The sequence below is a fragment of the Bos indicus x Bos taurus genome, chromosome 23 (genome assembly GCF_003369695.1).
Source record: "Bos indicus x Bos taurus breed Angus x Brahman F1 hybrid chromosome 23, Bos_hybrid_MaternalHap_v2.0, whole genome shotgun sequence".
NCBI lineage: Eukaryota > Metazoa > Chordata > Mammalia > Artiodactyla > Bovidae > Bos > Bos indicus x Bos taurus.
In genome coordinates, this window is record NC_040098.1 from 27473935 (window position 1) to 27499425 (window position 25491).

The window sequence follows — 25491 nt, forward strand, 5'->3', positions numbered from 1 at the left end:
TATTTAATGGCCATTTGTAAGCATGAAGCTGTCTTCCACTGCAATCAATCTTTTTACCCAAGTGTTCACAAGTATATAGATATTTTACACAATTCCTACTCATATTTTTTCTACCAACTATAGTCATTCTCCTTATATTTTTGCATTTTGTTGGCATAGAACTTAACTATACCATATAAAATTCTTTTATGGATGTAGAAGCAATTTATATCTTTAATACATTTCTTGATAATATAGACCTATTACTTAAAAAGCTATTATCCTAGAATACTTCTGTAAGGTTATTGCCCTCCTTAATTTTAAAATTGCTTTTATGTTTCCAGGTTGCATAGAATTTAGGAATATACTTCTTTCATATATGTGGCAGGCTTCATATAACTACTGCTACAGATACAGTTTTGGTCAGATGAATGTTTATATTATATGCTTCCTCATCACTTTTTAAGTATCTGTCTTGTATGTGAACATGCTTGCACTTTATTCTGAAAAAGAAGGTCTGTTGAAAGAATAATGATTGATTATATGTGTGTGTATATATATATAAACACACACACACACACACATATATATATATCCCAGAGGAAGTCATGTCTACTTTCTCTCAAGGTGTCACCACCTATCTTAACTGCTTTGCACAGTGGGTGAAAGTTGTACAGCAACGCTGCCTTTGATTGGTTTGATGGCTTTAGGAAACTTGTGGTTCCAATTCCCAGAAATATTAGCTTAAACTACAGAGTAAACTCAATGCTTCTAAAAATTTTATATTCATCTCTTCCTGACATTGTACTTTCATTTTGAATGTTAATTCTTTCTTATTTTTATTTTTCAGACAAGAAGGAACAGGGAAAAGGCAAGTTCCAATGATGTATTATTATTTCATATGTACACATATATCTGTTTCACTGAATAGGTCTGGATACTATGATCAACTTCCCAGAAATTCCTGTTCCCATTTCCAAGACCGTGATTTCTCTAAACAATTTCTCACTAAAAGAATGTAAAATGTCTTGAAAAAAAATAGCCATTTCCAGATTAGGTAGAAAATGTCAAACTTACTTTGGAATATCTTGTTAAATGAACAGCAAGGAAGCTACATTAGGCTTCTGGGGTCCTTTGAAGAGGACACAGGTTTCAACTTAAATAAGATCCCACTTCATAATGATTTTAGAGATTGAGCATCAAAGAAATACTGACTGGAAAATCTTAAACTCATCAAGCATGTTAAATATCTACATGTTGCTGATAATACACAGTTACATTGGTTAAGGTAGCAGGATATTAGAGAATTTATTCATTATTCTGTGTGTATGTGTTATTCACTCAGTCATGTCTGACTCTTTGCAACTCCATGGACTGGAGCCCACTAGGTTCCTCTGTCCATGGAATTCTCCAGGCAAGAATATGGAGTGGGTTGCCATTTCCTTCACCAGGGGATCTTCCTGACCCAGAGATTGAACCTGGGCCTCCTGCATTAAAATATATGTCTGCATTTTTAAACTTTCTGATATTGAACTTTATTCAAGATAACTTGAGGCCATCTGATTTGGAACTGCCATCACTGCCACTTAATATTTCAATTTCCTTCTTTTTCATGTAACAAGGCTATATATATCCATGGGTTGGGGCTTTTGGGGAGGCACTACTGGTAAAGAATTCACCTGCCAGTTCAGGAGACACAAGAGACTCTGGTTTGGTCCCTGGGCCAGGAAGATCCCCTGGAGAAGGAAATGGCAAAACCACTCCAGTATTCTTGCCTGGGAAATTCTATGAACAAAGGAGCCTGGCAGTCCCTGGGGTTGCAAAGGGTGGAACGAAACTGAGCACAGCACAACACAAGAACTTACCAAAGCTAACAAATCAAATAATAAAAGCCTCAGCTCAGTTCAGTTCAGTTCAGTCACTCAGTCGTGTCCGACTCTTTGCGACTCCATGAATTGCAGCACGCCAGGCCTCCCTGTCCATCAATAAAAGCCTAAATAATGCCAAAAAATGTCAATAGCATATTTTAAGAGGTAACCACCACAACTAATATTTCTAAAAAATTTTCTCTTTCAGTAATTTCATTCCATTTCTAGTTTGATTTTTTTGTAAAATATTCTGTGGACAGAAGTGGGATTTCCTCCTCTGTTGGTACTTATGTGTGAGGTAGTGTGTATGTGAGTAAGTGTGTGTGTGTGCTTTTGCATGTTAATAGGTTTAATTTTGGGCTTATATTTAGAATTTTCAATACATTTAATTTTCTTCACATCTACTTCCCATGATATTTACATTTATCTTTGTATTTTATTTTTCAGAAGATCTTCCCCAAACAATTGGTAAATTTTCTCTGACATTTCCCATAACCATATAAATGACTGCTTTTTTAGTGTCTTTAGAGTTCCATTTTACCTATATGGTTTCCAGTGGCTCATTCTTCTGGATGTCTACGTGTCCCATTCACTTTATTTCTGCTCATGGTCTTCTCTCACATTATGTTCTCTTCATTTCTATTTCTATACTTTTCATTCATTCTCAATCCTTCTTTTTCATTCAATATCTGTACCTCCCTATAAACATTGATCTTGTGTTCTTCCAGAGACTTGTCATACTTATTGCATTATCAAGTTGGAGAGATGAAAGAAATTTGGCTGATATTCACATGGTTTCTATTCTATATATATTTTGTGGACACTGCCCACTAATTTAGGACTTCTGTTTTATATAAGAAATATGAGAGCCAGTTAAGATGCAATTAATTATTCACCAAACTTTAACAAGAACGCTTATTAGCTAAATATAGTTTTACTCCCATTCATTGGTCAAATGTGAACTGGAGGCTTAGTCTTATATAGCCTGTGAATATGTTATTCAAATGTTCTCAGGTATACAAATATTTTGCATAATCTTTCCTATCTTTTTTCTTTTAAATCAAAATGAATTTTGATTATACTTTCATTAACACAATTATGAATTCTGAAAATTTCAATTCCTTTTAAATGTTAAGAGAAAAACTTTCATATATTAAGGAAAGTTCATTGATTAATTTCTCAATTGAGAATGATGTAGGTCAATGACACAAAGACACTGGAATTTTTCCAAAAATTTTTATAATATAATACAAATATAATCATTTAAAGTTTAACATTCTCCATTTCTAATGGTATTTTTCCATTTTTTGTCAGACTGAATAGGTTTGAAATACATCTACTTGATAAATAGATTTGGTTAGAGGGATGCTTTTACTATTTTCTTCCTCATCTCTTAACAACCTATCTTTGTGTTTTGTGTATTTGTACTCTGTTTTAAAATGAAAGAAGTGCCTCTAAAAGACCACGGATTGATATTGTTTATCCAACAAAGTTATATCAACTTCCTCTCATGATCAGTTTTCTGTTTAGCTCTTGTGCACCAAGTCCATACGGAAGTAAAAGAATATTGCCTCTGATTGGTGAGGTGGCTTTGGAATCTTCCAATTCCAGTTCTTAGAATTATTGGTCAGTTTGAACTGTAGAGAAAATTATGGAAGTGTTTCAAATTTTTACCCTCTTCACTTACTGATATGTATCCTCATTTTGAATGTAGATTGATTGTTTTTCTTTTTATATTAGTATAAGTGTAAACAGAAAAAAGACAAGTCCTAGTAATGTGTGCCTAGTCATGCTTTCATGTGTCTTTTGCACCTGTCTTTAAGTATCAATGATCATCACCTTCTATTCCTGTATCTGTATATTTTGTCATGATTTTGTTTCATTATTTTGAGTATGCCATTTCTCTTTTTAATTCACTTTCCTGTATTATTATTGCTCTGGATTGTCCTGCATTTCAACACTTGTAGACAAATACTTTTGTCAAGTAAATTATATTAATAGTATGTCTCTGATGTTTTGTCATTTTTAGAATGGCTAATGTATAGGTGTATCCCAAGATAATTCAAGAACCCCTTTCACTGTCATCTCACACAGCATTCACCTTCTATTAATGTGATTTAGATAAGATAAGCTTCATTCAAGTACATGCTAAAATATAAACTTGCACAAAACAAATTCAATATTAATGGGTTCATGAAAATGTTATGAATAGAGATTCCTAGAAACCTAACACAGATTTCCTTCTGGAATAGTGTTTCACTATACTGGAACAGTGACTTTTGGTGACTATACATGACAAAGCTACTGCAATAACCAGAATGACTTATATATATATTTCATGGAAGTCAAAGAATATATAAAGTTAACAATTGAATAATAAAAGCCTGCTGCTGCTGCTGCTGCTAAGTCGCTTCAGTCGTGTCCCACTCTGTGCGACCCCATAGACGGCAGCCCACCAGGCTTCCCCGTCCCTGGGATTCTCCAGGCAAGAACACTGGAGTGGGTTGCCATTTCCTTCTCCAATGCATGAAAGTGAAAAATGAAAGTGAAGTCGCCCAGACGTGTCCAACTCTAGTGACCCCATGGACTGCAGCCTACCAGGCTCCTCCATCCATGGGATTTTCTAGGCAAAAGTACTGGAGTGGGGTGCCATTGCCTTCTCCAATAAAAGCCTAAATAAGGCTAAAAACAGATCAATAGTATTTTTATAAGGTAAACAGCAGAACTAATGTGCCCCTGAATTTTTTTTATCTCAATTCACTAAATTCAGTCCTTTCCCCCCTTTAACATTTGAAATATATTTTCTGGACACAAGTGATCCTTCAACCACTGTTGGTTCACAAGTGTGTGCAGGCACACATATGTGTGTGTTTATCTGTATTCTGATACATTTAACTTTCAGTTCAGTTCAGTTCTGGATTTCCCTTGTGGCTCAGCTGGTAAAGAATCCACCTACAGTGCAGGAGACCTGGGTTCAGTCCCTGGTTTGGGAAGATCCCCTGGAGAAAGGAAAGGCTACCCACTCCAGTATTCTGGCAGGGAGATTTACATGGACTATGTCCATGGGGTTGCAAACAGTCGGACATGACTGAACAACTTTCACTTTCAGTTCAGTCTCAGTCGTGTCTGACTCTTTGCCACCCCATGGACTGCAGCACGCCAGGCTTCCCTGTCCATCACCAACTGCCAGAGTTTACTCAAACTCATGTCCATCGAGTCAGTGATACCATCCAACCATCTCATCCTCTGTCATCCCCTTCTTCTCTCACCTTCAATCTTTCCCAGCATCAGGGTATTGTCAAATGAGACAATTCTTTGCATCAGGTGGCCAAAGCATTGGAGTTTCAGCTTCAGCATCAGTCCTTCCAATGAATATTCAGGATTGAATTCCTTTAGGATGGACTGGTTGGATCTCCTTGCTGTCCAAGGAATTCTCAAAAGTCTTCTCCAACACCACAGTTCAAAAGCATCAATTCTTTAGCACTCAATTTTCTTTATAGCCCAAATCTCAAATCATTATAGTCCAACTCTCACATTTAGTCCAATTTTCACATTTAATACATGCATATTTTTCAATAAATTTGAATTTTATTTGATTTTGTTTCCTATGTTATTTACATTGTTCTCTCCATTATGTTTTTCAGAAGAACTTCAGAAAAAACTGGGTAAATTATCTCTGATAACTTTTTATTCCATTGTCCTTTTTAAATGACTGCCAAGACATGGAAGCAACCTAGATGTCCATCAGCAGATGAATGGATAAGAAAGCTGTGGTACATATACACAATGGAGTATTACTCAGCCATTAAAAAGAATACATTTGAATCAGTTCTAATGAGGTGGATGAAACTGGAGCCTATTATACAGAGTGAAGTAAGCCAGAAGGAAAAACATAAATACAGTATTCTAACGCATATATATGGAATTTAGAAAGATGGTAACAATAACCCTGTGTACGAGACAGCAAAAGAGACACTGATGTATAGAACAGTCTTATGGACTCTGTGGGAGAGGGAGAGGGTGGGAAGATTTGGGAGAATAACATTGTAACATGTAAAATATCATGTAAGAAACGAGTTGCCAGTCCAGGTTCGATCCACGATACTGGATGCTTGGGGCTAGTGCACTGGGACGACCCAGAGGGATGGTATGGGGAGGGAGGAGGGAGGAGGGTTCAGGATGGGGAACACATGTATACCTGTGGTGGATTCATTTTGATATTTGTCAAAACTAATACAATTATGTAAAGTTTAAAAATAAAATTTAAAAAATTTAAAAAAAAAAAAAAAAAGAGGAAAATGTAAATCTCCCCCCCAAAAAAAAAATAAAAATAAAAATAAATGACTGCTTTCTTGATGTTTTTAACATTCCATGACTTTTTACCAAATGTGATCTATTGGTTCATTCTTCTTTTGTATGTCTACTGCTCCTTCTTCAGGGTTTTTGTTTGTTTATGGACTTCTACATTAAATACTGTCCATTTCCATTTTCCTACTTTCTATCATTTCCTCATTCTTTTTTTTTTTCTTCATTCCATACTGCCCCTTTCTAGAAACATTGGCTTCTCCTGTCTTCCACTGACTTGCCATTGATCCTTTATTAGTTTTGTGACATAAGGGGATTGATTAGGCCAACAGATGTATGAGTTCCAGTCTGTACATACTGTTTTGAAAACATCCATTAACTTAGGGTCACTGTACATATTCCAAGTTCAAGAAGCCATTACTGTACAATTGATATTTTCCCAAGATAAAAGAAGATTTCAGATTTCATGAGTGAAGTTTCTTCCTGCATTATCCTGTCAAAGACTGTATAAATTCCACTGGCATTCACAGGTCACCTATGACCTTGGATCTCACTCTTTCACTGCCCTTGATCATATTACTCAAGTGTTCTCAGTCATACATATATTTTACACAATTTTTTCTGGCTATTTTCCAAACTATAATAAATGTTCTTATTCTTTTGCACTTTCGGTCACACAGTTATTAATTCTATGAACTGCAATACCTATTAAATGTTTGTAGAAGGATATTATATCAAGAAAATTTCATGTGTCTTCAATTCAAAATTCTTTGTGAATGACACAAAAAGCTATTTTCCTAACATGATTCTGAAAGATTTTTTCATAAAACATCAATATAATCACTAAAAGTTCAGCATCTTTCTTTTCCAAATTTTAAATTATATTTCTGTTTACAGGTTGAATATAGTTTCGGAACTTATATCTTTAATGCATGTAGCAGGTTCCATGTAATTACTACAACAGATGCAGTTTTGACTAATGAGTACATTTTCTATAGGCTTTTCATTACATTTTAAGTTCCTATGTCATATTTGTGTATGTTAATATGGTATTTTAGTCTGAAAAAGAGGAGATAGCCCAATGAAGGATGATTGACATTATTTATCCTATGGTTTCATTTCTTAATTCCTTTTGCACTAAGGGGTTGTATGGAAAACAGCATTGCCTTTCATTGGGTTAGATGGTCTTTGCAAATTTTTAGTTCCAATATTTTAGAAATAACCATCAATTCTTTTAAAGAAGTAAAGCTCATAGGATTTCAAATTTTTCTACTCTTTTCTCCCTAATACTGTGTTTTCATTTTTAATGAATTGGTTTTTCTTTCTTCTATTTTTCAGATAAATATAAACAGGAAAAAGGTAAATGCCATTAATATATTTCACTTCATGCCTAGGCAATGTTTTCCTGCTTATTTTACCTTCGTCTTCAACTTCAATAATTATCTTCCTCAATGCCAATGTGCATATAGTTTTACATGTTCATGCTTTTTTATTATTTTATTTTTTCAAATAAAATTAACTCTCTTCACCTGTAATTCAGATACAGTATTTGAAAGGTAATGCTTCTTCATCATTTCTTATGTATCTGTTTCATTATTACTGATTTTTCCTGTTACTGCAAACTCTGCATGTATTTTCTTTCTGTTGAGTAAATTTTAGTAACAATTTATCTGTAATATTTTGGTATTTTTTAAGGTTTCTGATCTGAACTTTATGTCTTTTGATTTATAACAGCCTTCACTGTCATTTAATACCTTATTTCCATTTCTTTCATCTGACTATTTTTAAGATATGTTGCATTTAGGTATGAGTTAAAATCAAAAGCATAAAATAAGATGATGCTTTAATTGGTTGAAAAAATGTTGTGAATAAAGGCATCCATGAACTTAACCCTGTAATTATAACTGACATATAATTAAGAGCAAAGAACTTATAAGCACTAAGAACTTCTGTAAACATCCATAATTTCAAAAGGGATCAAGAAAAATTGTATAATGATCAGAACAAAAATTCCAGCTTGTTTTCAATTCAGAAAATTCATTCATTTCCTCCTTCTTCATCTTTTGAAGAGTATTCTTGGCACAAAAGGGAGCTTTCAGCCAAGTGTATGTGTGTCTATGTGTGTGTGTGTGTGTGTTCACATGTGTGTGTGCATGCACGTATGTATTCATGCATATGCATGTGTTTACATGGGTCATTATAGGTTTAATATTAAACACATCCTTTCAATAAATGTGCATTTTATTCATATTTCTTTCTCATAAAATTTACAGTGATCTTTCCTTTTTTTTTCAGAAGAACTTCAGAAAAAATCAGGTAAATTTTCTCTAACGTCCACGTCTTCCTAAAACACTTTTAAATAACTACTTTCTTGATATCTTTCTATTCCATGCCTTTTTATAAACATGTCACCTTTTGGCTCACTCTGGATGTCTCCTGTTCCCACATGAATTTTGCATTATAAACTTTGTTCATATTAAGTGCTATTCATTTTGTTTCCCTGCCTTCATTCTTCCTATTCCTTCTTTTTTTAATTTCATACCTGATCTTCCCCCACATGCACTTGCCTCTTCTGTTTCTAGAAACTTGCAAAAGTTTCTCTATGAAATTTATGCAATGTAGGAGCTTAGGCTGATAGGCACATGGTTTCTACACTATATATGTATTTCTTGAAAATACCCAAAATTTGGACATCTGTATTCTAAATCTGAAGGCCTATTACTATGAAATTGATACTTTCTCATACTTTAGGAGATGAGAGGAAGTCTCCAAACTTGCTGATTAAAGTTTCTTTCTATATTGTTCTTTCAACTACTGTGTGAATTCAGATATAATTCCTTGGTCAAAATTCATTCTTACACTACACTGAACATATTATCCCAGAGTTTCCAGGTATATATTATTTTACTTAAGTTTTCTTAAATTTTTAAACTTTTCAACCACAAAAATTTTTCTTCACCTTTTTCATTTTTATTATCAGATCAACAAACTGTAATTCCTTTCAAATACTTATAGGAGGATTTTAATTTTAAGGAAAGTTCAAATATAATATATCTCTCAATTTTGAATTTTGTGTGTGAATCACATATGAAGCATGATTCCTGAGATATTTCCAAAAGATTTTTTAGTGAAACACTAATGTAATTATCATGTTTTATAACCTTTTTTTCTAAAGACATTCAAATATATTTTTGTTTTTAGAGGGAATTGAATTTAAGAATATGTCTCTTTAATGATACACTAGTTTTCATATACTAAAAGATAACCTGAGGCACAATATCATTTTCAAGGGTTTATCTGAGTAAACATCAATTCAAATTGGCAGCACTAAACTGAAAGTGGTTAAGTGTGCTCTACCAAAAGAAACTAGGGGCAAGCTCTTTATAGAGAAAATGATGCAGAAGCAAAGCAATTATTTTACTGGTCATAGCTTAAACTGTTGCCTTATTTATGAAAGCTTATTTGACTGTGATTGGCTGTTGTTAAGTTCTATTTTCTTGGATTGAAGGGCCTTGACTTTGGCTTCAGCTCGGTTTAGTCATTTAGTCATGTCCAACTCTTTGTAACCCCATAAACTGCAGCACACAAGACTTTCCTGTCCATCACCAACTCCCAGAGCTTGCTCAAATTCATGTCCATCAAGTCACTGATGCCATCCAACCATCTCATCATCTGTCATCCCCTTCTCCTCCTATCTTCAATCTTGTCCAGCATCAGGGTCTTTTCTAATAAGTCACTTCTTTTCATTAGGTGGCCAAAGTATTTGAGCTTCAGCTTCAGCATCAGTCCTTCCAATGAACATTCAGGACTGATTTCCTTTAGGTTTGACTGGTTGGATCTCCTTGCAATCCAAGGGACTCTCAAGAGTCTTCTCCAACACCACAGTTCAAAAGCATCATTTCTTCAGTGCTCAGCTTTCTTTATGGTCCAACTCTCACATCCACACATGACTACTGGAAGAACCATAATTTTGACTAGACAGACTTTTGTAGGCAAAGTAATGTCTCTGCTTTTTAAGATGCTGTCTAGGTTGGTCATAGCTTTTCTTCCAAGAAGCATGTGTCCTTTAATTTCTTGGCTTCAGTTGCCATCTGCAGTGATTTTGGAGCCCAAGAAAATAAAGTCACTGTTTCCCCATCTATTTGCCATGAAGTGATGGGACTGAATGCCATGATCTTTTTTTGAAAGCTGAGTTTTAAGCCAGATTTTTCACTCTCCTCTTTCACTTTCATCAAGAGGCTCTTTAGTTCCTCTTCAATTTGTGCCATAAGAGTAGTGTCATCTGCATATCTGAGGTTATTGATATTTCTCCCAGTAATCTTGATCCCAGCTTGTGCTTTATCCAGCCCAGCATTTTGCATGATGTACTCTGCATACAAGTTAAAGAGGCAGGGTGACAATATACAGGCTGGATGAACTCCTTTCCCAATTTGGAACCAGTCCATTGTTCCATTCCAGTTCTAACTGTTGCTTCTTGACCTGCATACAGATTTCTCAGGAGGCAGATAACAAGGTCTTATATTCCAATCTCTTGAAGAATTTTCCACAGTTTGTTGTGATCCACACAGCCAAAATCTTTGGCGTAGTCAAATGAAGCAGAAGTAGATGTTTTCTGGAATTCTCTTGCTTTTTCTATGATCCAGTGGATGATGGCAATTTGATATCTGGTTCCTCTGCCTTTTCTAAAACCAGCTCGAACATCTGGATGTTCTTAGTTCACATATTGGTAAAGCCTTGCTTGGAGAATTTTGAGAATTACTTTGCTAGTGTGTGAGATGAGTGCAATTGTGTGGTAGTTTGAGCATTCTTTGGCATTGCCTATCTTTGGGATTGGAATGAAAACTGACCTTTTCCAGTCCTGTGGCCACTGCTGAGTTTTCCAAATTTGCTGGCATATTAAGTGCAGCACTTTCACAGCATCATCCTTCAAGATTTGAAATAGCTCAGCTGCAATTCCATCACCTCCACTAGCTTTGTTCATAGTGATGCTTCCTAAGGCCCACTTGGCTTCACACTCAAGGATGTCTGGCTCTAGGTGAGTGATCACACCATCATGGTTATCTAGGTCATTAATATCTTTTTGTATAATTCTGTGTATTCTTGCCACCTCTCCTTAATCTCCTCTGCTTCTGTTAGTTCCATACCTTTCCTAGCTTAGGTTTTGCTTATATAAGTTATCAAAACATTAAAGCCATTTCACTCTAATGGTCTGTGTTGAAATATTGAACACATATGACTACTGCTGCAGATACAGTTTTGGATAAATGAGTGCTTTTACCATGCAATTCCCTATCATTTTTTGAGCGCCTGTCTAGTGTGTATCTGCATATTTGCATTTCTTTCTTGTTCCTACATCTGGAACATATACCTCTGCTGCTTCATCTTATCTGAAGTTCTGTTTGTGTTTTTATGTATGTTAGAATTGGACATAACTGAGCAACAAACACACACACACACGCAGAGGTTAGCTACATTCCTCGACCTTGGAGAAGTGATCCTCTGTAGGGGATGTCTTAGGTGTCCCAGTAGAGCACTCCCCTCGCACTACTCAAGGTTCAGGGATCAGCTGGTCCCAGGGTAAGGTCTGATCTGTTTTTGTTTTTTTTTTTATTTAATGGGAGAAAATTGCTTTACAAGGTTGTGTTGGTTTCTGATATACAGCACAGCTAATAAGCCATAACTATACATATATCACCTACCTCTTGAGCATCCCTCCCCTCCCCCCATTCCATCCCTCTAGGTCATCACAGAGTGCCAGGCTGGGCTCCCTGTGTTGCACAGCAACTTCTCACCAGCTATCTATTTTACACATTTGTTGTTCAGTCGCTCAGTTGTGTCCGACTGTTTGCAACTCCATGAATGGCAGACTTGTCAGGCTTCCCTGTCCTTCACTATCTCCCAGAGTTTGCTCAAACTTATGTCCATTGAGTCGGTGATGCATCCAACCATCTCATCTTCTGTCACCCCCTTCTCCTCTACCCTCAAATTTTCCCAGCATCAGGGTCCTTTCCCAGAGTCAGCTGTTCACGTAGTAGTCTATATTGCAGGCTCAGTTCCACTGACTGTGGGATTGTGGTTTTCTTGCTTCTGGCATCTGCTCCCTGGTAGATGAGTCTGGTCTAGAGGTTTGTGTAGGCTTTCTGGCAGGAGGGGCCAATGCCTGACCACTGATGAGTAGAGCTAGGTCCTGGCCCTCTGGTGGGTAGGGCCATGTCAAGGGGTGTGTCTAGAGGTGGCTGTGGGCTTAAAAAATCTTTGGACAGCCTGTCTGCTGATTGGTGGGGCTGTATTTCCCCCAGTTGGTTGTTTGGCCTGAAGCATCCCAGCACTGGCTCCTACCAACTGTTGGGTGGGGCCAGAACTTGGTGTTAATGACCTAAGCAAGATGTCAACCTCCAGTGAGAGTTCATGCACATGAATACTCCCCAATATATCCACCGCTGTGTCTATTCCCCAGAGTAAGCTACAGCTGTGCCCCCCTTATGTTCCCAGGAGAACTTCCAAGACCAGCAGGTAAGTCTGGCCCAGGCTCCTATGAAGTTACTGTGCCCTCAGTACCGGTACATTTGAGATTTTGTGTGCACCCTTTAAGAATGAAGCCTCTTGTCCCCCAGTCCTGTGGTGCCCCTGCAATTTAAGCCCCACTGGCCTTCAAAGTCAAGTAATTTGGGAGCTCCTCTTCCTGATACCAAACCCCCAGGCTGCAGAGACATGGGATTCAGAACTCTCACTCTTGTGGGAAAACCTGTGCAATACAACCATTCTCTAGTTTTGGGGTCACCCACTCAGGGGATTTTGGACTTGATTATATCACAATTGTGCCCCTCCTACCATCTCAATGTGATTTCTTCTTTGTGTTTTTAGTTATAGAAAATCTGTTTGGTAAGTCCCAGTGTGTTTAGCAGATAGTTGTGGTTTTGGTGTGCTCATGAGAGGAGAGGAGTTCAGGGTTTTTCTACTACACCATCTTGTAAGCAATCTTCCTGCATTTTTTTCTTAAAAAGGTGACAGTTCAATTGAAGATGAATGATTGATATAATTTACCCCAGACAAATCTTATGATATCTCCTCTCAGGTTTTGTTTCCTGTCTTAGTGCCTTCTTTTGTGTAAGGGATGGGGGTCATGTAAAACACTATTGCCTTTTATTGGCCTTTGAGATGGCCTTTGAACCCTGTAGTTTCAACTTGTCAGAGATAGGAGTCATTTTGAAAACTATGGATGTGTTTCAAATTTTTGTCCTTTTCCTTCCTGACAGAGTGACTTGTTTTTAAATGAATTGGTTCTTTCTTTTTTTATTTTCTGCTGAGTATGAACAATGAAAAAGTTAATCCCATTTATGTAGTTTACTCTGTTATTTAGTCATTATGTCACCTCTTGTTGTTGTTCAGATGCTAAGTCATGTCTGATTCCTTGTGACTCCATGGACTACAGCACGCCAGTCTCCCCTACCTTCCACTATCACCTTGAGTTTGCTCAAATCATGTGCATTGAGTTAATGATGCTATCCAACCATCTCATTCTCTGTCATCCCCTTCTCCTTTTGCCTCCAACATTTCCCAGCATCAGGGTCTTTTCCAATGAGTCAGCTCTTTGCATCAGGTGACCAAAGTATCTCAGCTTCAGCTTCAGCATCAGTCCTTCCAATGAATATTCAGGGTTGATTTCCTTTACGATTGACCGGTTTGATCTCCTTGTACTTATTTCTTCAACTATCAAAGAATACTTTCTGCAATTCCAATCTACATATGCATTAAATGATTTTTTCTGATGATCCTGTGATTCCAACTGAAGTTTTGCATCTTCATTTGTTATTCAGTTTTCACCATTATTGTTGGCATAATTTATCCTGCCATTCCAATCTATGTATACAGATCTTTTCTGTAAAATAAATTTTTATTAATAATATACTTTAGAAGTTTATGGTATTTTTTAGAAAACTGTTTTGCTACCTTTATCCAAGATAAGCTCAGGTAATATTATTAGAGCCCACTTCACCTGCCTTTTAATATTTTATTTCCCTTCCTTTCATTTCATTGCATAGAAATTATAAGAAATTTTCTCCATTGGAATTGTATAATAGTATCCTCATTTTTCCTATGAGGAAAATTGGGTTAGAAGGCATAAAAATTCAAGAAGGTTATAACTTGAGAGACATGAATGAGTATTAATAAATGGTTAAGTCTAGAGAATACAGGAATGATGGGAAAAGGAGGAAGCAGTAAAATTAACACCACCAAAGAGGTTTCTTCAAAGAATGTAGGAAAAGCACATATGTACTTTTATGTCATCATTGTTGTTTAGTCTCTAAGTTGTACCCAACTCTTTTGCAACCCCATGGACTGTACCCCACCAGGCTCTTCTGTCCATAGAATTCTCAAGGGAAGAATACTGGATAGGGTTGCTTTTTCTTCTTCAGGCAGAGAATCTCCTGCAGCAGATTCTTTACTACTGAGCCACCAGCAAAGCCCCGTACTTTTATGTAAATATTATATAAAAGCTTAAAATTTATAACATGCAAGAATGCCCAAGATACTTTTTACAACACATGAATTCTAGACAAGAGCTTATCTCTTGAAATGTATATGTAAGTTTTTTAATGGACTCTAATAAAACCTGAAAGTGAAGTGAAAGTGTTATTCACTCAGTCATGTCTCACTCTTTACAACCCCATGGACTGTAGCCCACCAGGCTTCTCTGTTCATGGAATGCTCCAGGCAATAATACTGGAATGGGTAGCCATTCCCATCTCCAGGGAATCTTCCCCACCCAGGGATCAAACCTGAGTCTCCCTCATTGCATGTAATTCTTTATCATCTGAGCCACCAGGGAAATCCCATAAAGCCTAAAGTTGCATTATAGGAATAAAATTAAAAAGAAACTGCTTAAAGAATGATCTTCTAACATTTTTCTCATGTAATACTTGCATTACTTTATCTCCATTAACTCATATTTTAAGTCCCTTCAAATACATGAATCTAAAATAAACATTAATTTATGTCATTAATTTTCTGCTTGCTTATAAAATATTTATGTGCTGATAAATGGTGTACTTATTTGTAAGTTAATAGAAATGGAAGTTTCATTACAGTCCTAACTTCAATTCTTTGAACTTCTTCTGAGGTACATGATAAAATTGAGAGTGTGAGTTTATCAAATCTAATTTTAAAAGTTCTCTCAACTGACAACTCAATTAAATTTCATTGCACTATTATTCAATGTAAATAGAAACCATCGGACTTCAGGAAAGATGTCAGTTCAGTTCAGTCACTCAGTTGTATCAGATTTTGTGACCACATGGACTGCAGCATGCCAGGCTTCCCTGTTCATTACCAACTCCCACAGCTTGCTCAAACTCATGTCCATTGAGTCAGTGATACAATCCAACCATCTCATCCTCTGCTATCTCCTTCTCCTCCCACCTTCAGTCTTACCCAACATCAGGGTCTTTTCCAAAGAGTCAGTTCTTTCCATCAGGTGGCCAAAGTATTGGAGTTTCAGCCTCAGCATCAGTCCTTCCAATGAATATTCAGGACTGATTTCCTTTAAGATGGACTGGTTGGATCTCCTTGCAGTCCAGGGGACTCTCAAGAGTCTTTTCCAGCACCACAGTTCAAAAGCATCCATTCTTTGGCGCTCAGCTTTCTTTATAGTCCAACTCTCACATCCATACATGACTATTGGAAAAACCATAGCTTTGACTAGTCATACCTTTGTTGGCAAATTAATGTCTCTGCTTTTTAACATGCTATCTAGGTTGGTCATAGCTTTTCTTCCAAGGAGCAAGCAAGCAGCTTTTAATTTCATGGCTGCAGTTGCCAAAGATGTACTCAAACATTATAGTCATTTGCTTTCTTAATGGCTATGACATCTTCTAAAAAGATATTCTCAGGACTTAGTGTTTGTTGACTATAATTCACAAATTGTTTCACTTAAAGACAACTTGTTTAATCTGACATAGAAAGACTTGCAAAATTCAAAATCAGTTTCAACATACTACTATGAAAGATAACATTTGTTATGGAATTATTTAATTCCTTTATTAAATATGGATTTTGTCCAAATCTTCAATTATGAATGTCCTTAATACTGTTCATAAAATATGTATGTATGGGATAAAATCCTAGTTAGTTTTTCTGCCCTAATCATCATCATTCTTCTTTATTTATTCAACTGGGGAAATTCACTTCCTTTTCTCAGTTTTTGAAGATAGAACTGTGCTTCCTTGGCTTTTTTTTTTCTTTTCAGGAGTTTTTGTTTGTTTTTTTCTAATCACATTCATCCTTCCAGTTTACTATGCAGTGGAAATTTTCTATTCATTTTCATTTTCTATATTGGTTTCTCTTGATATTTACATGAGATTTCCATTTTATTTTTCAGAAGATCTTCAGAAAGAAATTGGTAACTTTTTTCTGACATTCTTTTTTACTGATATATTTCTTTGAAAAAAATTCCTTGTCACTTCCTGTCTCATTACCTCTTACTCCTTTCTTGTCTTTTTCTTCTTGTGGATTTCAAATTACCCTGTTTTCTTTTTATCTTCCTGAACTCATTCCATGTTAAGTTCCCTTTTCATTCTTTCAGGTTTTATTCACTTCCTTCCCTTTCTATGCTTTATTTTTAGGCTTCTTGTATTAATATATCCCAGGTGATTACTGGAATTTTATAGTAATTCACTGTACAGTAGTTAGTTTTACACTTGGTGAGATAAAGGTGATTAAGCTAAGAATGATGACAGAAAGTTTCTTTTAATTTGGGTTCTTCAACATGTGCTCTGATATGGAGTGCCCATTGTTTTATGCATGATATTCTGCTTGTTTTTATGGGAAAGTTAAAACTCCAAAGTTGCTGAGTGAGATAAGTTCCTTTTTTTTTTTACTTGTATATTATGCTATATAGATTGATGTCAAGTTAATCTTGAGACTTACTAGTCCATTTTTCTTGACTATATTCTCAAGTGATTTAAGATGTATAAATATTTTTTTCACAACTTTGCTGGATTTTTTTTCCAACCATAATTATTGTTGTTCTTTTATTTTTATTTTTAGCTTTTTAATCATTAATACTTCAAGGTCTTTATACATACATTTTTTTTCACTCAAATAAACTTCATTGTAAACCTAAAATCTAAAGTTATTTTCCAAGTTATTCCTACACTGTTTTGGTATTATATCATAAGAATTATTAAACTCTCATATCCCTACATATCAAATTATATTCTTCAAATTGTAGGAAGGTTTTTAGATGTAGTAGGCTTCAGAGATTTCTTTAGTTGCTTTTAAAATGGACATGGCAAAACCAATACAATATTGTAAAGTAATTAACCTCCAATTAAAATAAATAAATTTATATTTAAAAAATAAAAAGTAAAATGGATATTACTTGGTCAACTTTCAGACACTACTAGCATTGGCAGATATATGTGCAGATGTATGACTTTACTTGAATCTTTTTCATGATGTTAAGAAAACAGTTTTTTAAATTAACTAGTTAACATTATATATGTGTATTTATACTTGTTTTTTTTTCTCTCAGATAGGAGGAAGGCTCAGTTCAAATTAAGTAAGTAAAGCTTATTTCCCAAGAATCTTTATTCTTCTAAATCTCAGATTCTTCCACTGTAGAAATTGAATAGGATTTAGAAAAGCAACAAAAATGCTTATAGTAGGCAAAAAGCATTTGAAATGTTATCTTCCTAAATTCTAGTAATTTCAATAAATTATTTTCAAAAGACAAACCACCAGTGATTCAGCATGTTCTTCCTTCTCTCCCCTTCCTTCCTTAATTTATTTCATGTCTTCTCCTTCCCACTTCTCCTTCATCCCTCCCACTTTTTATTGCTTCTATGTTTCTATCTACCCTCCACCTGATCATTTTTATCATTGTGTTTTCTAAAAATGGAATATGAGAATATGAGATAAAAAGAGGAAGTCCAAAGAATGCAGAAGAAAATATATGACAAAGACAAGGAGAAATGAAAAAGACAATGAGAAAAAAAAATGGAAGAAAAAAAAGTAAAGTTTCCTGTTTTGGTTTTTGCAGGCTGGAGGGAGTCAACATTATACCCTGGTGAGTGACATGGATTCTGATAAAGGCTGTCCTATTGCAAAATATATTTTAAATGAATACCTATTGCATGCAAAACAATACAATAAAAACAAACAAAACTCCAAAATATGCATTCTATGAACTCAATAGATTACTCAGTATTTTAAAAAATAATAATGTACTTAAAATATTAAATTTAGCAATTTGACCATTATTATTTTCTATTTGATTTTTTAATAATTGAAGCATAGTTCAGTTCAGTTAAGTCACTCACTCAGTCGTGTCTGACTCTTTGCAACCCCATGAATCACAGCACTCCAGGCCACCCTGTCCATTACCAACTCCCGGAGTGCACCCAAACCCATGTCCATCGAGTTGATGATGCCATCCAGCCATCTCATCCTCTGTCATCCGCTTCTCCTCCTGCTCCCAATCTTTCCCAGCATCAGAGTCTTTTCCAATGGGTCAGCTCTTCGTATGAGGTGGCCAAAGTATTGGAGTTTCGTCTTCAACATCAGTCCTTCCAAAGAACACCCAGGACTGATCTCCTTTAGAATGGACTGGTTGGATCTCCTTGAAGTTTCAGGGACTCTCAAGAGTCTTCTCCAACACCACAGTTCAAAAGAACCAATTTTCTGTGTTCAGGTTTCTTTATAGTCCAATTCTCACATCCATACATGACCACTAGAAAAACTGTAGCCTTGACTAGACGGACCTTTGTTGGCAAAGTAATGTCTCTGCTTTTTAATATGCTGTCTAGGTTAGGTCATAATTTTCCTTCCAAGGAGTAGGTGTCTTTTAATTTCATTGCTGCAATCACCATCTGCAGTGATTTTGGAGCCCAGAAAAATAAAGCCAGACACTTTTTCCACTGTTTCCCCATCTATCTGCCATAAAGTGATGGGACCAGATGCCATGATCTTAGTTTCTGAATGTTGAGCTTTAAGCCAACTTTTTCACTGTCCTCTTTCACTTTCATCAAAAGGCTCTTTAGTTCTTCTTCACTTTCTACCAGGCATAGTTGGCTTACAATATTACATTAGTTTCAGGTGTACAACATAGTGACTTCAAAATTTTGTAGGCTATACTCCATTTAAATTATTATAAAAATTGGCTATATTTCCCATGAAAGAAAGGGAAGTCACTCAGTCATGTCTGACTCTTTGTTATCCAGTGGACTGTAGCCTAGCAGGCTCCTCCATCCATGGGATTCTCCAGGCAAGAGTACTGGAGTGGGTTGCCATTTCCTTCCCCAGGAGATCTTCCCAGCCCAGAGAAGCATATTCCCCATGCTGTACAATATATCCTTTAGGTTTATTTATTTTATACATAGTAGTTTGTACCTCTGAAACTGTAATATTATTCCTCCCCCCTTTCCTCTCTCCACTGATAATTATGTTTGCTTTCTATATCTGTAAGTCTGTTTCTGTTTTGTTATATTCACTATTTTATTTTTTAGATTCCACATATTAGTGATAACACACTCTATTTATCTTCCTCTGTCTGACTTATTTCATTAATAGTAATACCATCCAAGTCCATCCATATTGTTGCAAATGTCAAAATTTCATGTATGTGTATACACACACACACACACACACACACACAAAGGAACAGTAATCAGTATGTGTGTGTATATATATACACACACACACAAAGAAACAATATTTAGTCACTTGTAGTGTGTATATATATATATATATATATATATATATATACATTAAATTCAGGTATAGTATGAACAATGGGGTGCATGTACCTTTTCAAATTTGTGTTTTCATTTTCTTTGGTTATATACCCAGGTGTAGAATTGCTGGATCATATGGCAGTTCTATTTTTAGTGTTTTGAGAAGCCTTTATACTATTTTCCACCAGTTTACATCCATCAACCATTTACAAGGTTTCCTTTTCTCCACATCCTAGCCAACATTTATTATTTGTTTTATTATTTTTTAATTGACATCTCAAATAATGCTGTGAGGATAAGTAAAAGATCATCTCCTATAAAGTCTGAGGAAACCACAACAAAGAGAATTTATTTGATCAGGCATATCATAATCTCTATTTCTCTTCCAACATCTTAAATAGATTAGGGACACTTATCCTATGGGAATGTTGGTTGAAGAAATCAGTTCTTCAAGCCAGACATAATTTAACAGACTGTGAAAAGAGGTGCCAGTATATCAAAGAATATTTTCTTTGGTTATTATCATTTATAAATTAATCCTTGAGAATTTATACTCATAATCTGAGCAGATGGATATATTTATCTATCAGATGGGGCTTCTCACATTCATATGTTCCTTGCAGATTGGAGGAAAGAAGAGTTCCAAGCTGGTGAGTATGATGGTCCAAGAGGGACCCTGCTCCTTGTGGGGTAAGAAAGGAAGATGGGTGAAGATGACGTGGATGTTCCCAGGGCCAGAGAAGTTCTCACAGAATGGGGACCCTCTGGCCCAGGCCTACTGAGACTCTTTCCATAAACATGACAGTCTAATTGTTTTTGCAGTAAATGTGACTCTTGATGAAGCCACTGCTCATCCCAGCCTCCTCCTGACTGAAGAGGGGAGAGGAGTAACCTTGCAAGAAATACAGCAAGATCTACCCAGCTCCACACAGAGATTTGTCTCCATTCCGTGTGTGCTGGGTCAGCCACAAATCTGTTCAGGGAGATACTACTGGGAGGTGAAAGTTGGGGAACTGCATTCCTGGGACTTGGGAGTTTGTAGGGATAATGTATCAAGAAAGGGGACTTTCCAAATGTCCCCACAGAATGGTTTCTGGGCCATTAGGCTCTACCAGGAGGATTACTGGGCCCTTACCATCTCAGAAACTCATCTTACTCTAAGAGAAAAACCCCTTAGTGTGGGGATATTCCTGGATTATGAGGCAGGAGATGTATCTTTCTATAATATGACAGATGAATCCCACATTTTCACATTTTCCAAACAGACATTTTATGGTGTCCTAAGACCACTTTTCAGACTTTGGTTCCCTGACTCTGGCCCCTTGACCATTGTCGAGGTGGAGTAGAACACACTGATGTAATTCATGTGCCTACACCTCCCTGAGAAAGTATAACATTGGGCCCAAGTGATCATTATAATTCTCCCCACTGGCCACAACATGATTTTTTCCCCCTCCTGCATATTGGTTCATTCTCGAGGTGAAGTTCTGTGAGACTGACTGATTGTTGCCTCTCATATCACTTCTTACTTCTTCCTTAATTATAAACTCCTATTATTACTATGCCTGTGACAACCTAGTATAAAGATTAAATTTTCTAGACTACCAGCTGAATATCACTAAATGATGACCAATGCATTATAGATTTATTATTCTGTGTAATTTCTGGGATGTTTCTTTAAAGGAAAACTATGTTTTCTCATTGTTTACTTTTTATGATGCCTGAAATCTATCATTAATGAAACATCTGTGACCATGTAAAAATCATGGATAGCAGACAAGATACAGTGGCTTAGGTTTTTGATAACTTGTGAAACTATTCTATTACTCAGTTCCTAAATTATATTCAGTGAGAAATAAACTGTTCTCTCTCTAAGCTTTTTATACTTTGGATTTTTGTCATTTATAATTGAATTTAATCCTAGTTTGTATACCCTCCCTTTAAGGATGGCAACAGATGACACCCACAGTTGAATATTTAAGTGAAATAGTAGGCATAAAGTCCTGTACTTGATTTCTTAGCAACTCCTGCTCCTCCAGTGTATGAGTCAAGTTAGGGTCTCCCAATTACTCCTGACTCATCAGACCCTCCTGACTTCACTTCCTTCTCTTTCCTATTTAGATGCCAGGGTTAATAATTTTAGGTATTCTTTTACTAATAAGTGAAAAGTCCTGATCTCATTGTCCTTTCACATCTGCTTGGAAAGAAACCCCAAAATGAATGAATCTATTATTCATTTCTCATACTGGAAGTTGAACATGCTATAAAAGTCCATACAGATGAGTAGAGTGGTTACTCTATACGTGTGCAGTAACCTGTCACAACTTGGGCACTAGCACTGTTGATGGCACTTTTCTATCTGGCAATCTTCCCATGTGTCTCCAGTCATTTACAGTCCCTTGCCTGTCCAGTCAATTTCATTAAAAATTCCACTTTTGAAAACTTCTAACTCTACTCCCACCTAATTCTCAGTATAAGACTGTATTTCCATTTTGAAAAAACAGTAAAGATAATAACAAATAGAATCAATCAGAGGGGAATTGTCTCATTGTTGTAATGACAAATATAGCGAAATTATCAAAATCTCCCAACTCTACATTACTCCTCCCTCACTGTTACATTAAGAGAAATATCCCTCTTCCTTTACAGGGAACACCAACCTACTCTCCTCTATACCCATCTTTCCACCTTATACTATCTTACATGGTACTAAGGTCCATCAATTATTCCTCTCAGTGTTCCAACTAGTTTTTCTACCATAAACTTAAAAATTTTTAATCTTGTCCATCTTAAAATCACAACAATGCAATTTTCCATCAACTCTACATCTTCTTATTAACCCTTTTGACTCTCTTTCATAATCAAACTTCTCAAAACATTTATCTAAAGTCTCTATTTATATTCCCTCATTTTAATTTCCTTCTTAGTATACTCTATGATATGCAAATCCTCACCACCAATACCTCACTGTGTGACCTTATTTGGAAATAGGGTCATTGTAGGTATAGTTAGTTAAGATGGCATAGAACGGGTGCCTAAATCAACGTAACTGGAGTCCTTATGAAAAGGGAAAATTTGGACATAAACATGCACAGAAAGAACAGCTTGTGAAGGTTGGAGTTTTGCTGCCACAAGGCAAGGAAGGTCCAAGCCTGCTGGCAAAGCACCTGAAGTTTAAAAAAAGGCTTGGAACCAATCTTTTTCTAGCACCTTCAGAGGAAGCATCACCATGTCAACATCTTGTGTTTTTTTGTTTTTTTTTTTTTAATTTTATTTTATTTTTAAACTTTACATAATTGTATTAGTTTTGCCAAATATCAAAATGAATCCGCATCTTGAACTCAGACTTCTGGCCTCCGCAACTATATTGAAATAACTTCCAACATTTAAGCTACTCAGCTTGTAGTATTTTGTTGTGGTATAGTAGAAGGTGTAGCAAACAAATACAATTCTCTTTTGTTAAATACAATCTGCTCATTTGTTTTCTTTAATAAAAATAATCCAGAAGTAAACACTATGTTATGGAAATTACAAGGGGTTTCTACATTTACACAAATTTCATGCCATGGTTGAAAATCAACATAGATAAAATGTACCTTAAATAAAGTAAGAATTCTGAAACTGATAAATCCATACAAGGTACTTAATTCTGTGATAATTCTGAGAAAAAGGTTTGTTGAGATGTTATTTGCATACCATACATTCATTCAAGTGTTCATTCATTCTAAAAAATCATCTCAATAATTTTTAACATATTTACATAGTTCAGCAATCATCATTGATCCAATCGTAAAGGATTCCATCTCCCCAAGAGAGCTCTTGCTTTCGTTTTCAAATAATCTTTGTTCCCAGGCCCAGGGATCACTAATCTATTTTCTCTATACATAGATTTGCCTTTTCTGGATATATACAGTTGCAGTCATATAATATATGGTCTTTTATGTCTAGCTTCTTTCATTTAGCATAATATCTTAGAGACACACACTTTTCATATTTCAGTGGTTTGTTCCTTTTTGATAGAATTTATCTTGAAGAAGGAAGTGGCAACCCACTCCAGTATTCTTGCCTGGAGAATCCTGTGGACAGAGGAGCCTGGTGGACTGCTGTCCATGGGGTCACACAGAGTTGGACATGACTGAAGCAACTTAGCATGCGTGCATGCATTGGAGAAGGAAACGGCAACCCATTTCAGTATTCTTGCCTGGAGAATCCCAGGAATGGAGGAGCCTGGTTGGCTGCCTTCTATGGGGTCACACAGAGTTGGACACGACTGAAGCGACTTAGCAGCAGCAGCAGTAGCAGCACTGTATGGATATACCACATTGTGTTTATTCATTCTTCAATTAAAAGGCATTAGAATGCTAACATTGTGAAATCTTATAAACAATGGCTATTAGATGAGTGAGGAGGATGACTGTGAACCACTCTTTCAAAGAAACATTAGCTGTAAAAGGTAAAAAGAAATCAGTTCAGGTCAGCTCAGTAGCTCAGTCATGTCCAACTCTTTGTGATCCTGTGGACTGCAGCATGCCAGGCTTCTCTGTCCATCACCAATTCCTGGAGCTTGCTCAAACTCATGTCCATCAAGTCGGTGATGCCATCCAACCATCTCATCCTCTGTCATCCCTTTCTCCTCCTGCCTTCAATCTTTCCCAGCATCAGAGTCTTTTCCACATCAAGAAGAGTCAGTTCTTCACATCAGGTGGCCAAAGTACTGGAGTTTCAGCTTCAGCATCACTCCTTCTAATGAATATTCAGGACTGATTTCCTTTAGGATTGACTGGTTTGATATCCCTGCAGTCCAAAGGACTCTCAAGAGTCTTATCCACTGCCACAGTTCAAAAGCATCAATTCTTTGGCACTCAGATTTTTTGTGGTCCAACTCTCACATTGATACATGACTACTGGAAAAACCACAGCTTTGACTAAACAGACCTTTGTCAGCAAAGTACTATCTCTGCTTTTTAATATGTTGTCTAGGTTGGTCATAGCTCTTCTTCCAAGGAGCAAGCATCTTTTAATTATATGGCTGCAGGCACCCTCTGCTGTGAATTTGGAGCCCAAGAAAATAAAGTCTGTCACTGCTTCCATTGTTTCAACATTTATTTACGATGAAGTGATGGGACCAGATACCATGATCTTAGTTTTTTGAATGCTGAGTTTTAAGCCAGCTTCTTCACTCTGCTCTTTTATTTTCATCAGTAGGCTCTTTGGTTCCTCTTTGATTTTGGCCATAATGGTGGTGTCATCTGCACATCTGAGGTTATTGCTATTTCTCTCTGCAATCTTGATTCCAGCTTGTGCTTCATCCAGCCCAGCATTTTGTATGAGGTACTCTGCATACAAGTTAAATAAGCAGGGCAACAATATATAGTCTTGATGAACTCCTCCCAATTTAACCAGTCTGTTTTTCCATGTCTGGTTCTAATTGTTGCTTCTTGAGCTATATACAGATTTCTCAGGAGGCAGATAACGTGGTCTGGTATTCCAGTCTCTTGAAGAATTTTACACAGTTTGTTAATGACTATTGGCATAGTCAATAAAGCAGAATTAGATGTTTTCTGGAACTCTCTTGCTTTTTCTATGATCCAATGGATGTTGGCAAT

The 25491-nt window shown here is 36.2% G+C and overlaps 1 protein-coding gene across 1 annotated transcript; it reads left to right on the top strand.

Moving 5' to 3' along the window:
- Positions 1-466: 466 nt before the first annotated feature.
- LOC113881439 (butyrophilin subfamily 1 member A1-like) lies at positions 467-21760 on the top strand. Its single transcript, XM_027524477.1, has 8 exons — positions 467-494; positions 7491-7511; positions 8448-8468; positions 16531-16551; positions 17686-17712; positions 18193-18219; positions 20509-20535; positions 20708-21760. The coding sequence occupies exons 1-8, from the start codon at positions 467-469 to the stop codon at positions 21229-21231; spliced, it is 696 nt and encodes a 231-aa protein (XP_027380278.1). The 3' UTR covers positions 21232-21760.
- Positions 21761-25491: the final 3731 nt, after the last annotated feature.

Coding starts and splice junctions, on each gene's coding strand:
- LOC113881439 (XM_027524477.1), top strand. CDS start 467: ATGCTTGCACTTTATTCTGAAAAAGAAG. Junction 16,552..17,685: donor AGATCTTCAGAAAGAAATTG/GTAACTTTTTTC, acceptor TTTTTCTCTCAG/ATAGGAGGAAGGCTCAGTTC. Junction 18,220..20,508: donor GGAGTCAACATTATACCCTG/GTGAGTGACATG, acceptor TGTTCCTTGCAG/ATTGGAGGAAAGAAGAGTTC.